Raw genomic sequence first — 18,583 nt, 5'->3', positions numbered from 1 at the left:
CTTCCTCATCGCTCTTTTAAAGGTCCAGGCTATAATGTATAATCACCCTAGATAATACCCAATCACCAAATAATTACTCTAGAGTGAGTCTTTAATATCTTCAGAGGGAGCAGGTCCTCCATGCTGCACAACAACTATTCTACAGTAGCCTAAAATGGACAAACAAAACACTGACTCTAGAGAGGGATTTTTTTTTTTGCATTTTTAGTGGCCACCATAGGGGAGGGTGAGGTTAGGTGTGTTCAGCTGGTTGTAATCTGTAAAGTCACAGCCACCAATAAATGCTACCAACTGGACCTTTACTCACTGTTCTTAAAGTTCTGGTTTTCATTATGATTAAGGTTACACAGAAATAAGGGGGTGAGTTTTAATCAGTGGTTTTGCTTAAGTCCATGCAGTGCTGTTAACACAAGAGCTTAACTAAGTCTGACTATGTCCATTGGGCCACAGGGTAAATAGGTGACATGCAGGATGAGAGTGACTCATGGAAATAAAGAGGAGGTCTGCCTGGATAAGATCTGACTACATCACTGTGTTTTTTGCTCCAGCTATTGAACTACCCTGACGCTACGGTCGGTGTACCATGATGAGTGGCTTCATCGTGAGGAATAAGACTGTAATGCAGACCTCTGTGAGAACACTATACTAAAATAAGTAAATGATATAGTTATGCAGGACTGGCACCATGTGGCTCAAACAGATTATGATGTTCATTAGTGAAGTTATGGAGTGGCCTCACCCTCACACCCATGTGGCAGAGGACAGGAGCGTGACTCAGACAGTCACACAACAATGCACCACCCTACTGTTGGCACCACAGCCACAGTCCAACAATGATGACATCACTGAGCTGATGGTGACACGCCTCACTTCGGAATCAACAACCACCAACGTGATCCCAAACCCACACTGTCTCAGCCTTAGTGGTGTTTGTGGTGTTTGTGGTGTAAGCGGGGAAAACCGTGACTAGTAAGAAACAGATGAAAACAATCTGAGCGAACATGAGTTCATGGCTCTGCTGGTGAAGAAAAGTACCCAATACCAGCTGGAGAGACTGTTTAACGATCACGTTTGAACCACTGTGGAAAATGTGTGTCCTCTTATTCACATCCAATAGGTGGTGACTAGGCCAAGAATTATTCATAATATCACGGTCGCCAATTAGACTCACATTTTTCAATCATTAGCTAGGCTGGTGAATGAACTATTAGATCTGTAGATCTGTAGATGTTTTAAATTTATCCCTGAAAATGACTTAATTGCAAAGACACTCTGTGAAGAAAAGTCAATTAATTGTTTCTGAACAAGTGAACTTGTTTTTCATAGTTTACAGTAAATGTGGATAGGGAGAATGTTCTGTAGGGAATTCCTGAAAGCTTTGTCATGCTCTACACAACTAATGAGCTCTCTGAGATATGTTTTTTTAACAAAGTGAGTCACAAAAAATTCCTGGTTGGAACAAAAACACCACTAAGTACAACACAATAGAATCAACCAACTAGAAAATATATGAACTGTGACATTCTCGAACAAACACCAAACTGTCCCATTGTAAATAAATCTATTTTAATCGTCAAGACAACACCTCCAAATAAATGACATGTCATATTTTGTGATAAAAACTAATGCCTCTGTCATGCATCATGTATGCGTCAACAGTGAAATCACGTCTAACTTTCAGTATTCCCTTCATAGTTTAAATACATGTTGTGCCTAAGCAACAGACAAAGATACAATAAATCATATATTCTATAAATCCCATGATGGAAATTATTTGTAACCATGCACCCCTCTTACCTTGGACATTGTGGCTCGCACATGCTCAGTCTCGGCTTGTGCCTGTAGCAGCTCCTGTCTCAGCTCTGTCAGCTCCACCTCCAGCCTGTCTCTCTCAGCATGGGCTGTCTTCAGCAAGTCATGCACTTCAGTGCTGTCACTGGCACTCTGCATGGCCTTCAGCTCCCCCACCTTTTGCCTCTCAATATCCACCTGTGCCTTCAGCCGACTGTTTTCCAGTCTGAGACACTCTGCTGTCGCCCTCTGCTGCTCTGCAGCCTGTGCTGCCTGACCTCCGGCTTCCTGCTCCCTGCCCAGGTGGGCCTGCAGCCTGTCCATCTCCTCTCTGAGGCAGCGCACCTGGCCCTGGGCCTCCTGGTGCTCCTCCTCCAGAGCACGCAGGCTGCCCGTCAACTGTTGCTGGATGTCCACTAACTTTTCCCGTTCGAAGCGGGAGCTTTCAACTAGCTCACCATACCTCTGCTCCAGCTCTGCTAATCGAGGCCCTTGGCTGCCCAGCTCCTCCTCCCTCTGGGCCTGAGCTTGAGCTTGCTCTTGAAGTCGCCCAGCCAGCGCCTCATTCTTTTGGACCACCACCTCCACACGCTCTCTCTGCTGTTGAAGCGAGGTCTGCAGGAGGCGCTTCTCCTCAGCCAGACGCTCATTTTCAGCCGTCAGCTCCTGCACCACCTGCTGCTGGTCAGCCAGCTCTTGCAGAGTTGCCTGCAGCTCCTCAGCTGTGCTGTGGTGGCTCTCCTCCATCTTATGAATTTGTTCTGTCAGGCGCTGCACCGACACATCCTGCCCTGCTGCATTGGCTCCTGCCCCCAGTGTAACAGCTTCCCCACTGACACCACTGCACACTGACTCTGAACGTGATGGGATCTTCTCAAACTCAGAGGAGTCAGGTGATGGCGAGTCCTTGGTGATGTCTGAGCTGGAAGAGACAGAGGTTTTAAGAGGGCTGGCAGTAGAAGGAAAACTGTCCTGTTGTTGAGCTGAGGAGTTGGAGTCTGAGGGCAGGCCATTTACTAAAGGCTTGGATGGGCTGCTTGTATTTGTACTAGAGAGTGGTGAGGCCTCCAAGGAAAGCAGTTTTTCCTTCAGCCCCTGGTTCTCCTCCCTGAGTGCTGCCAGCTCTCTCTGAAACTTCCCATTCTTCTCCCTCAGCTCTCCAACCAGCACAAGGGCCTCTGTCACCTGTCCCTGCTCTTGATCTGCAGCAGGCTCCTGCCATGAGACAGCAGTAGCTTTACCTTTGCAGCGCTGCAACTCCATCCTAAGATTGCTGATTTCCAAGTCTTTAGCCTTGGCCTCAGCCATTAACTCCTTCACCTGGCACTCCAAAAGGCCCTTTTCCTGACCCTCTGCATCTCCACGGGACTTGGTTGAACTGCGTGTCTGCTTTGTCAGGGTAGAGAGGCTGGAGGTGCTAGCACTAGAAACCATCCTCTTAGCTGAGGAGCTCCTAAGCTGGTCCCTCAGAGAGATCCGATCTCTTGTTATGGTGGAAGGGATTTCTCTAGGAGCTGGGATACCAGACTTCTTGGCTGCTTGCACACCTGCAACACAGACCAAAACAAAAGAACAATTAGCTCCCAAGTGATCAAATGAGCATTTACAGTGATCCATCCACAAAGCAGCTGACAGAGCTGTCAGGTTTATGACTGTGTATATAAAATTTTCATTTGTTTCTCTATTTCAGCTACAAACACATCCACAGTTGGACACAAATATCATCAAGGCTCCTGAAATGCCAAACAATGAAACTACCAAATTATTGTTAAAATCTTTCAGCCTCTTAGTAAATATAAATAATAATCATAACCTTTATTCACCACTTAGCGTTACTGAAATGGAAAAAAGCTGCATTACTAATCTGTGGTTAAATGAAAGGAAAATATTACTAATATATGTGAAATTTTACAAAACAATACATGCATTAACAGAATATTTAAGTTAAACTAGAGCTGGGTAAAATGCCCTTTAAATAATATCACAACACACTAAATGTCTATGTTAGTAATGTTGATATAATGACAGTGTATAACAGTAATGTCACTTGATGGTAATACAGCCTTTAAAGCAGGAAAAGATAATGTATGCCAGTTCTAAACACACAGATATCCAAAATCTCGTCACCTCGTCACCTAGTCACCTTGCATGGCAGCCACTGCCATCATATATGTATGAATTACTATAAGTCGCTTTGGACAAAAGCATCTGCTAAATGCCCTAAATGTAAATGTAAGATCCAATCATCACAAAAGCCTTGCAAGAGAGCAAACAAACATATGAACCAATTGACACTATCAAAATGTCATATTTGCATTCAAGGTGTACAGTTTGTTTCACAATGTCAACTCGTGCTGTGAGTAGCATTCATAACATATCCATGTGTGCATGCATGTCTTAGGTGTGCTCCAGTACTTAAACAGATAGCACTATTGACCCCTGATAGTCTGTCCCCAAGTAAAAGTAATGAGGATTTTCATAAACGATGTATGCTCAACTTTAGAGTGAAAACTTTATTTAGATTTACCAAATGAACATAAGATCTACAGTGACGACCCAAACAGATGAAAGTCATGAATAGCAAAGTTAATTAATGAGTACAGTAGAATTACCACTTAGCAGGCTTGACACTGAGAAAGGAAGGTTAATGGACTCAGCACACAGACATGCTGGGACCATGAATTTGTTAACATCATGTAATGACACTAATTGAATGGACACTGTGCCACATTCAGTCACTTGTATTATTCAGCAGTTTCATGATGCTGGTCACTGTACCCTATTCACATTATTGTTCTCTGTTTGGACAACAGAGCATCTGCCTGGCACGGTCTGTCTGTTGCTGTCTGCGGTCATTCATCGCCACAGCAGAGCTTAACTGTGGCATTTGAAAAGGCATCAGTGTGGGTCGCTGGTGTGAGCCGTTTCCAGCCCTCTCTCAAATATGAAGAGTATTTACAGATGCTCGGTGCGAGCAGGGTGCTGCCTGAAAACATTTTATTGTTGGTTTTCAGATCATCAGCAAACAGTGATGCAGACACAAGGGGTCTGCTTGTTTCAAAGGACGACAAAGGTCCCTGTGCACGTGGAACACTCAGGCACAAAGCAGCTTAAGCAGTGCACAGACAAAGACAACCCTGTGTCTCTCACAAGCATGCACCATCATCAAACCCACAGAGAGGAGACTAGACAGACAGCCTGTGTGCAGAGATAGACAGAGCATCACCCTGAGCAACACGTGCACACACTCACAACACACACACACACACAGACACACACAGACACACACACAAAATCCACAAACAAATGGCCTAGTTTGGAATGGAAATCCTATACCCCTGTGGGTTCTTTAAGTACTCTGCCATTGATAGGCACTTTGCACAGACTATCCCATATTGAATTAAGTAGCAACTGTGGCAGGAGCTGCCAACACTGGCACCATTTCTGGGGCACAAAGCCGTTTAACATTCCCGGAGTGTGATGCTGTGGTAGTAAAAGAGAGGTGCTTTAAGGAGAGGGGTAAAGACATACCAACAGTGTAAAAGTCAGGCATGTATACATTTAAACCACAAGTATCAGGGGTCAGATTTTAAGGAAAATCAGACTAGGGTTGGTCAATATATCTATAATATTACAAAATGTGATAAGAGACTACATTACAATAAAGTGATGTCATTTTCTGACTTAATAGATTATTCTATCTGTTCCAATACTTGCCTATACACAGTCAGTTATATTGACTTTACTGATGGTTACTGATCAAAACTGTCATTGTATTTGTGAAATAGTCATCTCTACAATATTATCAATATAGAGTTTTTTTGTTAAAAATATTGTGATATGTGATTTTGTTTTACAGCCCAAGGAGATTTCAAAATCTAGGTGTGTGTGTGTGTATATATATATATTTTATATATATATATATTTGTCTGATATATATTTCAACATAGCCTAAAAATATAGCAGTGTAATTTTAAGGACCCTTCACCCAGGCCTAAATCAGGGGCTGTAAAAATAAAGAATGACACTCAGCTCTGTCAGTTCTAGATCTGGTTGAGATCTCTGTTAAAAGATAATCTTATAAAAAAACAACGTGTGTGGTTGATTGTGGGGATGCTGTTATTCAAATTTACATGAAAAAATGCACCAATTCATCCCCATCGGTAAGATGATTTTACTACCGGACAGACCTGTATTTGAAAAAGATTCAGTTACTTTTTCCTCACAGAGGATAAATCCATGAGCGACAGAATGAGCACAGCATGCACTCCTAAATTATGTACTGTCAGATGAAAGATGGTAACAACAAATCAGCAGTGTGTGTTATAAATGATTATTTACTTTGCACTACAGGAAGCGTCATCCAGGCGTGGCAAAAAGACAGAAACCTCACAGCGAATGTCTATTTTACAGCCACTTGTCTTATTCCCATTATAGGTGGCAATAAAGAGGGGGACAATAGGTACTTGTTATAGGGGGGGGCGGGGCAGTAGGGAGAGAGAGAGGAGTCCGATGTGATTAGGATCAGTCTCTTCCCATGAGGATGAGTGATGCCAGGAGTGGGACTGTGGGACAGCCTTTCATTTGCTGTTCTTTCATATTCTGTTTTCCTTTTGCTCTTACTGAATAAAACCCAGATGGAGCACATGAACTCACTCATCTTTAGATCGCCCACCTCTTTAACCATGACATCACCGCAGCTGCTTAATGTGTACAGAGAAATGACACCAGTCTAGATGCCAGGAGTCAGCACATGTAGGACAGCAGTGTCCTGAAGAGGCTAAAACAGACACTAGAGTATACAGCATCAGATAGTTGGAGAAGCTTTGAAATTAACACAGAGGCCTCATAACTCTGACAGTGCAGAGCTTCCATACATTTTAATCGAAAACTAATCATGTTTTTGTCTGCATCAGACCTGATGTCTGAATTTATGTGGTACAAATGCAAGTGCAGAACTCCTTTTAATGATGTACATCATGCCTTTTAAAAGGTAACTATTTTTAAACACTATGGTTATATTCTGTTGACAGATGTATTAAGTGACAAACTCCCAGGGAGAAAGATCATAAAAAATGTCAGTTCCACATTTGGCCAAACGTTGGCTATTAAAACAATATTCGACCAAAAATAATATTGTTTTATAAAGCTGACACTCACCAATGCTGACTCTGTATCATTGTGTCTCTAGGAGATTAAAATACCACCCCAGCTGGACAACCTGTGTCCAAAACCAACACAGCAGCTGCAGAAAGTGCATTATTTAAATGTTTCCCACTTTGCCAAACACAGAGCCAACAACGGCAGGAGAGAAAGAGCTGAGACTTAAACTGACACTTAGAAGGCAGGAGAAGACAACAAATAGACCAATGAACTGCAAGTTCCCAATCTGTGGCTGAACATGGTAAAGCATCAGAAATAGTCGCTTTGATGTTTTTGACAACCTTTTGAACAACAACTATCTACTACTGGTGCATTATTATGTTGCACTGAAGAGTGAAGAAAGAGAGACTGAGCAAAGCCGTTCTCTTACAAACACTATAGCTGACATTCTCCTGCAAGAGACAGTTCACCTTCAACTGTCCTAGCAGAGCCGCTCTGTGGCCACCTGTACAAGACTCCCAGGAGACAATGAGGGTAAGTGCATTCATGTGTAGCAGTGCACTGTTGTAAATTTCAGTGCATGATTTATTTCTTGATGAATACTATATAAGAAAACAATCATCCACATGTGAGGAAGAGGGATAACAACAATTTCTCCAAAGAACAACCAACCAAATAGAATAATTTGCAGAAATTAAATATAATATACATAATTATGTTTTCAAAAATAGTTGTGTTTTCGTTACATTAGAATGAGCCTGTTATGTCTACAGATGGAGAAGGTCCTCTTCTACAGAGTCAACACAATCACTGGCTCAAGACGCGAGGGGAATCTGCACCACTGCCATGAAATCCTACACACTGGTCCTGTGATGGCTCATGAAAGAAAGACAAAGATAAAACTACCCCATCACAAGGTTTGCGCACTATATTGCATTGTCTGACTATTCAGTCAAAACAATAGTAGTGGGCAAGCATAATGTGTTGTATTAAAGAAGATCAACAGCACTGTACTTTTTGTCCAAGAGAGCACAAGAACTATATTTGTTTTAGGTCTGTGTGCAAGTGCAAATCTTTCTTTCAAAAATCGAAACAGAAATATCCACGACCAAGGTGGTTAAGAGCTCGTTCAGTCTTAATTTAGTGGTATCTTCGATGTAGGCTGGCTCAGGGCTGGGACCATTAATAGCAACCTCTGAGAAGCACTAAATCTGTGAAAAGGAGTGGAATGGGCAGTTAAATGGCTCACTGAGGAGCTTTCCTCCTCTAGCAAGAAATAAATCCTCATGTAGTCTGAGCAGACCAGCTCTTATTGATAGCAAAGTGCAAATACTGCAAAACACCAGTTCAGGAGAGAGAGAAAGAAAATCTTTCCCAAAGACTGACAACATTTTCAGTAAGGTAATTTTTATATTCAGTGTCTCAGTATCTGTTTTTTACTCCCTTCATCTGAAAAGCCATCTTAACGAGGAAGTCGCTGTAGATAATTCCCATTTTTAGATCTTTCATGTACATGTTCAAGACATTGTTAATACAGCAATGACAAATACAGTCTTGCTTCTAACTTCATAAAACTGAGTGAGGAGATTGAAATGATTGTTTTGTTTACATAAACTAATTATCCAAATGAATCACACAGACTGAATCCAAAGGCATCCAGTTATTTCATGAAAGTCAGCTCCCTGATCACAGTAATGCACTGTGCTGCCTTCTTTCTTTCTAATGAAGATAAGCTTTCAAATCACAGCAGGAGCCGTGTGGCTGGACACAGTCCAGCACCAGCCAGTTAACTGCAGCCAGCCTGCCCGTCAGCCAAGGTGACAGAGTGCATTGTGAGCAAAGTGCACACAGTCTTCAATTTACAGAACAGAAGGGTCATGGGTGACGAGTCATGATGAATTAATGACTGCAGGTGGTCAGAATGTCAGAGAGTTGGCACCTGAAATGACGCACCGGCCTCATCACCATCACAAACAAGCTCTGGATGGAGGTCTCTCGCTGCCTCTCCTCTGACTTTCCGTCAGTGTTCCAGGAAATGCTGTGTGCAGTTTTCCAGTCAGGTGGAAGTGGAGAGGAGAGACAGTGTACGCAGTCTGTGTACCAGGCCTTCCTGTTGTCCAACTGACAGGGCATGAAATAGGTCAACAGGCGCCCCTCAGTCAGACACTGGGACCCACAGACATTCCTTTCCTCTTACTGGAGTGGAAGATAGACAGAACCGAGGCTCTATGACCGCCACAGTGACTGAGCACAGATTAGCCTAGATGGTAGGCTGCATCACAACAATGTGCCACTGAAAACTTCACAGCACTAATTTGATAGAGGAGTAGAAAATTGCTCATTCCTTGTAATAGGGCACTGTACAAAACTTCAAAATCAAAGAATGTAAGTTGGACTTATAATTGATTTTACAATAATGGCAACAAATTCTCTTAAAACAGAATTAAAACATATTACACCATATTTCCCAAAAGGCAACCGGGCCAGACCTAGTAACCGTAAGAAGAGCAGTTTCTTTCTTTGCAATAGTCAGCTGTGTAAACCAGATATACTTAACTACATCATCAAGCTTTAGAGATTAACTGAAAGCTGACAGGAGTCTGACACCTGTCTTTGAAACTGAGCTTAAAGACTGACTACACAGAGGATTTAAATGGCTGTTTGCACTCAGGATAAAATCATCACACAATCCATGGATTTCACTACATTTATTTATTTATTTATCTTTATATTGTGTGAGCTAATCTTTTACCCTAACTCATCTTAGTTAATTTTAAATTATAACTGAGTACCAAGTACAATTTGAATTAATATCTAAACCTTTAATCTGCTTTTTTGTAGCCAATACGACTATCCGATCTCAAACGGGCCGATGAACACCCTGATATACAGACTGAAAAACTCAAAACTCTGTAGCAGGCCCAGACTGAGAGGTGACCACTGAGTAGAACAGAGCAGCAGCTTGGAGGAATTTAGACTGAAGATTTAGAGAAAACTCTTTGACTGAATGTCATCTATTGATAATGTATTAAACATCAATGATTAAAAAGTAACTAATACTGAAAAGTACTTCAGTATTACTCTAATATGAGTAGTTTTACTTGCAGTATGATTAAATTAGATTAGATTCAACTTTATTGTCACTGTGCACAGTACAAGTACAAAGACAACGAAATGCAGTTAGCGTCTAACCAGAAGTAAAAAAAAAAAGTGCAAGTGTGTTCACTGTAATTGAGAAAATACAGATGATATATAATATGTATAATATAGTTATGTAACTGTACCACTACCTCTATACAATAATGTCAGATAACACAGTAGGCTGAATTCAAGATCTTATATATGCAAACACATCACTGAATTAACATTAACATGACATTAATTACATAAAAGAATAATTATAACATATTTTTATTTTTATTTTATTTTTAATACCAAAATGTCAAACTATGTTATTCAATGATAAATTAATGGGGAGGAAGAGGAGAGGAGGAGAATGTTTGCAGTTTCAGTAGCTGATGTATTGGGTGTTAGGGGCGGAGGGCAAATATGCTCGGTATCCGAGGAGGCATTTATCCTCATGGATAACCTAATAATGAGAAGAAAATAATTTTAAAAAATAGCAAAGTAAGGAGACTGTATTGTTGGCGACTAGACTAAAACAAGGCAGCAAATGACTGAGAAATGTAATTAGTAATACTATAGACTCAGTTAACAGAGAAAATCATTACTGGCCTTAAATGAGAGGTAAGACATGCTCATTTAGTAGATGACATTTAAGAGCCTCCTTAAAAGAAGCACTCAGTATTCCCAACTTCATTTGTAAGCAGTGTTGCAGTGAAACACACCCTTAGTGTGAAGTAATTGCTGTTTGTAAGCATGATGTTAATCAGTCACGCCTACAACTGACCAGGCAAACCTTCCACCCGGCCTTTAAAAGAAGACATAAAGCTCAAGACTTCATTGTGTATTTCAGCTGAGATGCTTGTTTGTGCCTGAGAAGTGAACTGCTCTGTGCTTCCTCTGCAGCACAGCGTGGAAGTTCAGCATGAGAGCTGGCACGCCACACAGGACCACTTGGCCTGAGTTCTTTGGCTCCTTTAATCATTTTGATTGAATCATTTTAACTGGCCTGCATACTAAAACCTTTAACACAGCGTCCTTATGTGGATCCACTCTGCTTTGCACTACTTATGGAGCCAACAACCTACAGAGATCTCCAACAGCAAGGACCATGAGCCGGCCAACTGAGAGGGAGAATTCCCTTATGTTCGGAATGGAAAACAGTTTAACACAGGACTCACTGAAGGAATAATAATATGATATTTTACATAATTGCAGGTTTATAGGATCAGCGTGTGTGATGGGTAACAGGTTGTAATCAGTATTGCTAAACTTAGTTTTAAGCTTCTGATGATTTCTATCCAACCTTATACGCCTTGAATAACTGTTACAGGCTTAGGATGTATTAAGTGTTTGGGTTACATTCCTGGATTGATCACAGAAAGGATTAAAAAACACACACTGTGGAAAAATTAAGCTGCAAAAAGGAAAAAAGACAGATAACACCAAAATCTAAATCAACACATTCCACTGACCACAGCTTAAGATACAACAGAGAGAGGCAATGCAATTCAATTTTGGTGAACTTTAGCATGAAAATTCAAACCATCTTGACAGTCTCTGAAGCAAAAGAGCTAAAAATTAACTAATCTATCATATTAGCCATGTCACACAACCCACAAGAAGTCATTATGTTCCAAGCTTCCAATGCCAACTCTTTGCGAGGATGTGTTAATGAATTCTGCTGTGCCACTTTCTGAACTGACTGGACAAAGACACATAATTGCCAAGATGACACCCAGGATTCCCACGGTTACTCAGAAAGTGACTGTAGCTTGAGCTGTCTTTGGGGGAAGTTGTTCTGGACACAAAAACAGTGCTGGAAAGCAGACACAAAAGGCCAGGATTACTGATGACAGCCAGCTGCTGACAGACACACCAACCACATCACAACAGGTTTGACTTGACATGCATTGAGCACACAATCACAGCTGAGTGGCTTGCATGTCAGATCCGCCTCTTACGTGTTTTTAGGTTGTCAATTTGATGCACACATTGTTTGTAGCTCCATCATAAATGAGTGATTTTTATGAGCTCAGGCCTGAAGGCTATAATATACCAACTTTGATGTCTCTCCAGTGACACAAACAGGACATTTAAACAGCATACACCTCCCTCTGCAAACACAAAGCACTGTGGTATGGCTCATGTGTTTACTGTACAAACTGCTCACTTCCATGGAAAGTTTGACTGATGTGACTTCCTCACCGTGTCCTAGCCATCACACGTTGGACAAACTTGCCTCCCCATGTTGTATCTCTGCTCTACGTCAGTTTGCCCTGATATGGTGTTGAGAGAGCACAATAATCTATTTCCACACGCTTTGTCTTGCTGGTCTGAGTGCCCACCAGGCACAATGAACCAGTGCTTCACCGGAAATAATAGCAGACAGATAAGAATGCAATATCAGTGTTAAAAAAAATCCTGATCTCAGCTGTGCTCTAAGATCATACAAGGGGAATTAGCCAACTCCAGGGTGGTCTTGGAGTCTCATTTTCAATGCTATGACATACTTGTCAGCAAGGTGGCTGCTGAAACAATGTCATCAGGCAAGAATATCCAAATGTTTGAAGAAAAGAGCAAGACAGATGTAGCTGTGTGTCTGAGAGGAAGCAAACTGAGTGTGGTTTATGTTTGAAGCCTGAGAATGAAAAGTGCCTTAACACAGGAGGTCACCAAGCAGAAGCAAGAACTCAATTCTACTCAGGTAAAACAGCAAAACACAGCTTCCTGTGTCAGCTGTCAGAGGCACCACTGCCAAGTGGAAAATGAAGTGGGCTAGCATGTAAATATGAGCTGTGTGCACGTGCGCACAGTGGTTATTAAACTCCATGTACATGTCAGAGTGACAAAGACATTAGCTGTCCCGCCCAAACAGGTGCAACAAAGCTGACAGGAAAATCAGGGAGGTGTCAGTCATGTAAAAGATTCAGAACACAAATGTATTCCTCTTAAATATGGATGTTCTGCTTTTCTCATGTTTATATCATATCGATTTCTTTGTGTTTTAGACTAACAAATAAAAACATTTTTAGAAATCCCCTGGGACTAGGACAGAAAGAAACTGGGACAATAATCAGCATTATTTGCGATAATGAAAATAACCGGCAGTTTAAGTCCATTATTAGTGACAATATCGCATTTATTTTTCATTAAAAAATTTTTTTAGAAGGTTAGAAAGAAATCTTTAAGATCAACACATAGTTATGCAATTAGGGTGTTGAAATGTGAGGCATTTTATACTATATGTCTGAGCTGAGTTTCTCTACCAGCACCTACAAAAATGAACTGTTGCTGATCAATTCAGTACGAAAAGAAAGAGCGATGTTAATCCAATGAGAACATGCTAACTTCTACATTGCTAGCATCCCCTACTTAAAAAAAGATCCCTCGGCTTTTCCAAATGTAGCACCTCCAAACATTTCTACTACCTTCAAGCATCCCAATCCTACTTCCTGGGAACAACAAAAGTATACTATTTCCAATTTATGACCGTGTGAAAGTCCTGACAATCCACTTTATGTCACTACACAAACATTTTTGACTATCCTTTAATCTCGGGCCCAAACGGGTACAACCAGCTGAGTTGCAGCCCTGAAAATAGACCCACTGTTATTGGACTATATTTTACTGTCAATTCATCAACAGCCACTAACATGCTGACTGCAGGCTCTGGTCTTGGCTGCTCTCCTGGTGAGCTGGTCGGGAGACAGGAAGGCTCGGTGTAGTAGCCCTCAGTGTAATTTGGTCCTGATAACAACCTCCTTATCACTGCAGCAGACAGCTTACTCCTTAGCCAGCCACATGAGAGATAACACCATCAATCAAATGTGAACGAGTTCCTGCTTTTCCCACATTTCTGTTCCTACTTCCAGCACAGAACTGTTATTCTTCTATCCAAGCCCAAAGTCTGACAAACCTCAGCTGGCAGGTTCACAGACTTCACTGTTCGTGTCCATTACTACGAAACATAGCACGAATAGCACACCCAAGCTGATCTGACAAGTATCTATCTGAAGGTCGCTGGTTCGATTCCCCTGGACTGCATGTCAAGAGTCCTTGGGCAAGATACTGAACCCCAAGATACTGAACCCCAAATAGCTCCTGATGTGCTGGCTGGCCCCTTGCATGGCAGCCACCGCCATCAGCGTATGAATGTATATAAATTATCATAAGTCGCTTTGGCAAAAGCGTCTGCTAAATGCCCTAAATGTCAACGTAAATGTAAATGTGACCAGGCTGGTGACCAGCATGATGAGGAGCGAGGCTGTTGTGGCGGTGTATGGTTCTCCCACACTCTATTGAGGCTGTTACACTGTTAAATTGCCAGTATGTCTCGTTTCTTCAGACTTCAATCATCCAATCCACCAAAAAACACCAAACGAGAGTCAAAAGCAGAATAAACTGTTATTTTCAAATTTCACATGGGCACATCTCTGCTGCTCATCCCACAAATGCATGTTCCTTACAAATGTGGTGCCATTTAAAAGGAAATAAGCTTTTCAGTGGTATAAGATTTATTGACGAGCAGCATTGTTACAACAAAAAAAATTAATCTACCAAACACAAATGTCCTTACTTTCGGTGCTATGTTTATATATCGCTGTATACAAGTATGTATTCTTGTTATTATACTACAGTCTTGTGAATAATAGATCCAAGGGCTTCTGTGTGTCCTTGCTCTTGGTGCTACTGGATCTATATCTTCATGTCATGACCAGGCAAAATGAAAAATCAAGCCATTTCATGATCAATTCTCATTTACTATAAAGGCTCATTTGAGAAAATGGAGAGTGGACTTATAGGAACTGCCGGTCTATCAATTAACAATATGGCTGACTGCCTCATTTCATAATGGAGGTTCACATGGGAGGCAGGACCAAGGATCATGCACAGATTAAATACTTTTCATAGACTGCATGACGTGATTGATTACCTGAAGTGTGACTGTGATGGCGCATTCTTTCACTGGCTGAGCAAACACTTGACTCTGACTCATTTTGAACCCCACATACTTCCATACATCACCTGTGTGTACCAATCTCATAAATATTTAAGAGTAATACTTACAACAACCAGCCCAATTTTGCTTAGTAAGTATGTTTAGTCAGATCAAAGAAAGGTATGTTAGCCTACTTCTGGTTTCAACACTCAACAATCTTTTGTTTTGTGTATAATGTATTAACTGTGCACTGTTTGCTGCGTGTGCGTGTGAGCGCGTGTGCATGGAGAAGAAACTAATCTTCAGGAGCATGCAGCAGCTTGCTACCATTGCCTTCCAATCTGAGCCTTCTGTGCTCTATCTTCAAGCAACACACGCTACTGCTATGAAATGATGCAGCTTTACACCCACTACTGATAAAATACTCAACTGTGTTCTGCTGCATGTGTGTGTGCTCGTGTCCGTGCCTGTTGCCCTTGCTAGCCGCCCGCCTCTGGTCTATTTTTGTAGGGTTGGAAACATTAAAGCATAATCGCATAACAGCTTGACGAAGCTTGGAGTGTAGAAACATATGCACTGTATACAAATGTGAGGAGGCTCATCGACAGGCTTACATATATTAGGATGTAAATGCTGGTTTTGTTAAAGACATTCGGAGGTTAAAAGGCGTGTAAGAGCTCAGTTGTCTTTAGATGAGTGTGAAGATGCTGCCAAGTGCAGTTCAGAGACACTTTGAAATGGAAATCTTACTGAGGCGCAGTGAGCTCGGGGCAGTGGAGAGATGTGAGTGTGAGGCTGATGATACCATCTCCACTGACAGGTTCCCTCATGCTATCTGTCAGCCAAACCTCGCTTGGCACTTTCAACATCTGTAACTCCAAATATCTACACACAGGTGCAAACGTATGCACCCATACAGACCTGATTACAGACACACAAAATACTAGATCTGTAACTGCACACACAGACATACGCACACAAATTACAGCACAAACCAGAGAGGCACAACTAACTTCTAACCTGTTCAAACAGCTTCTATAGCTCCAGGCCATATGAATCAAGACTCATCAGTTTGAGATCTGTTCATACGCATCTCAGTAAGAACTCATTAGTCAAGACTTCATCTTGACAGACATGACATGGCAGAAAATTAGCTCATATCTCTTGTATACAGCCAATGTATGTCTTTGCCCTTAACATCAGGCGAGACAGACAGACAGACACAAAGAGGCAGAAGTGATGCTGAGGCACACTACGGTACAACAGAAGCAGACCTGACTCTGTTTCCTCCTGTCTCCCCGCCTGGTTCCCCATGTTGGTCCGCTCCGCGACTCCCACTCTCCACACCGGGGCGGACTGGTCCAAGAATCCGTGGCTGCGGGGGAGATGTGTGCGCGTGTGTGTCAGCTCAGCACCCACAACTAGCGCCGGTCAGCCACATAAAGAGATACAAATTCTTCTTATTCTTCCCCCCTTCTCGTCTTGTTCTTTCCTCTCCACTCCTTCCTGGGACGGTGTGGAGTGTGTGTGTGTGTGTGCATGTGTGATCAGAGGCAGGCTGCGTGTCCTGTCAGAGAGTGGCCGAGAGTGTGTGTGAATGTGTGCGTGTCCTCCAGAGCGGTGACAGTATGTCACACTGGCGGACGGGCGGGCAGGCAGCGCTGTGTGCACTTCATTATTGCTGTGATGACTGGAATCAGCTCACAGGAGGAGTGGCTTCCCAGGCCACACACACGCATTAACACACCTCCTCCCACTTCTGCCAGCCAGTTTACTCTCACCAATACCAGTTGAACAATAGTGAGATGAACCGTCCCTCTCGCTGGTACTGAAAAGACGAGTGTGGAAAGAGAGAGAGAGAGAAAGGGTGGAGGGAAGAAGGAAGGAAAGGAAAGGCACTAGTTGTATTTTTGGCAGAGGGTGACAGTGCAGCTCTTGTCTTTCCTTGCTAAGGGAACTTGTAGTGTGGGACCTCACACACAGTCTGCCTGCTCACAACTGCAATTTCCCAACAAAGTCTTCATAAATGGGGAGAGTAGATGCTGGTCTGTGGGGATAAGAGGCCACCCCAGGCTCACCGTACCATTCTCTCTACAGCGTACCCAGCAGGGGACGATAGCATGTCTGTGTACATGAGTGCGCCTACATGTGTATAAAGATCGGGGGTGGTGTGCTAGTTTTGGTGGGGTTAGCTAGTGAGAGAATGGCTTGTTTTTTTCTGTGCTTTCTCATTTAGAATGTATGCATGTGTTAAATATTTATGATGGCAGGAGCTACATGAAAAAACCAAGTTGGACTGAGAATGACTTGTCATATTTTCGTTGTGTTTTTTGCACACGTGTCACTATCAGGAAAATCATTAAGAACTCCTATTAAAGTCTAAAAAAAAAAACCCTCTAATGATTTTTTGTAACAAATTAATTTAAAGAGGATAATTATAATTTATTCACAGACCAGAAATGTCTTTATACCACAGTTATCTCTGCTAGAAGTAGGAACAAAAAACGCACACAAAAAAATGATTTTTTAATGGCCCCCTTCTGATGTGACAGCCGTAGCTTCTCATCCACCCCCAGTTTACAGCAATACAATAAGACTTAACGATGTCATGTTATCTGAGTGTCTATGATACAGTATGCTGTGCTGTGAAGGTTCAAAAAGATCCTGTTAGCTCAGGGCACAAATCTGTATGAAGAGCTATTTATCTGAAATTAAAATTCATCTTCACTGCATCATCAATTTTTTAAAGCTGTACTTGACACAGATATTTTCAGTAGGATGAGCATCTCTGTTGCATAAGCTCGGAGCAGCTAACAGCTTATTTCTGTTCATGCTCACTGCTGAGAGGAACCATTGAAATAAAAATAAATTCAGGCAGAATAATAAAGCAATGGACAGTTATAGTTTTAGCTGCATTTTTGCCTTGCCTTGACATGCCTTTCAAAACGTTCCCCAATAGCTGTAAGGAAGGTCTGGGTTGCTGCATGATCCTGCCCACATCAGGTTGAATATTCAGCTATTTGACACAAAACAGCACATGACTGCTTCCAAGTCTTTTCACATCGTATGAATGTTGCATAATCTGTTGGTACACTTTCCTCTCCCTTTCTCAACACTCGCCTGCTCTTTGAGAAGCACATCTACCTTGGTAAACAAACATGCCTCTAATCCAGCTAAGAATGTTCTCCTCACCGCAGGACGTCCATCTCTGTGGGCCCAACAGGCCTCTTTCAAGATCTGGAGGGACAGTTTCTCTCTGTCTTGCATCTTTAGGGGACTTGCTCGGGTCACAAGCTTCTCAAGGGAGGAATTTCAAACTCCATGCCAAAATTCTGGTCAACAAACCTAAAAGGGGCCAGGTGTGTTTATGTGTGAGTTGATGCCAGATGCGTGGATACAGTGTTAATTCTGGACTATGAAGCAAACCCTTAAGATGCATTGCAGTGAGTGGGAGTAAAGCTATTCCTTCTTGCAATAATCTTTTCTACACCACATGCAGCAAAACTGGAGGAGTATTTTATTACACTGTATGACCTGTAGTGTATATTTAGATTTGGAATGGGCAGTATGAAAGATAAAGGTGTGGCTGATTTTGCATGTACATTTGTGTGCATTTACATGTAC

The 18,583-nt window shown here is 42.0% G+C and overlaps 1 protein-coding gene across 5 annotated transcripts in view; it reads right to left on the bottom strand.

Annotated features, from left to right (window-relative positions):
* Positions 1 to 18,583, bottom strand: part of specc1 (sperm antigen with calponin homology and coiled-coil domains 1) — a 73,970-nt gene that overhangs the window by 33,200 nt on the left and 22,187 nt on the right. For 4 of the 5 annotated variants that reach the window (XR_005078666.1, XR_005078667.1, XM_037120257.1 and 1 more), the window contains exon 4: positions 1,798 to 3,338. Coding sequence is in view for 3 of the 5 variants with exons in the window: in XM_037120257.1 (XP_036976152.1) it covers positions 1,798 to 3,338 (1,541 nt within the window). In the remaining 2 variants the exon portion in view is untranslated. Of the gene's footprint in view, positions 1 to 1,797; positions 3,339 to 16,233; positions 16,675 to 18,583 lie in introns of those variants that run through there. The other variant, XM_037120259.1, reaches the window with a different exon arrangement.

This window comes from Acanthopagrus latus, chromosome 13, assembly GCF_904848185.1.
Source record: "Acanthopagrus latus isolate v.2019 chromosome 13, fAcaLat1.1, whole genome shotgun sequence".
In the NCBI taxonomy this organism is placed as follows: Eukaryota; Metazoa; Chordata; class Actinopteri; order Spariformes; family Sparidae; genus Acanthopagrus; species Acanthopagrus latus.
Note: the sequence above shows the minus strand (reverse complement) of the source record. Positions and strands in the feature narration are given on the sequence as shown.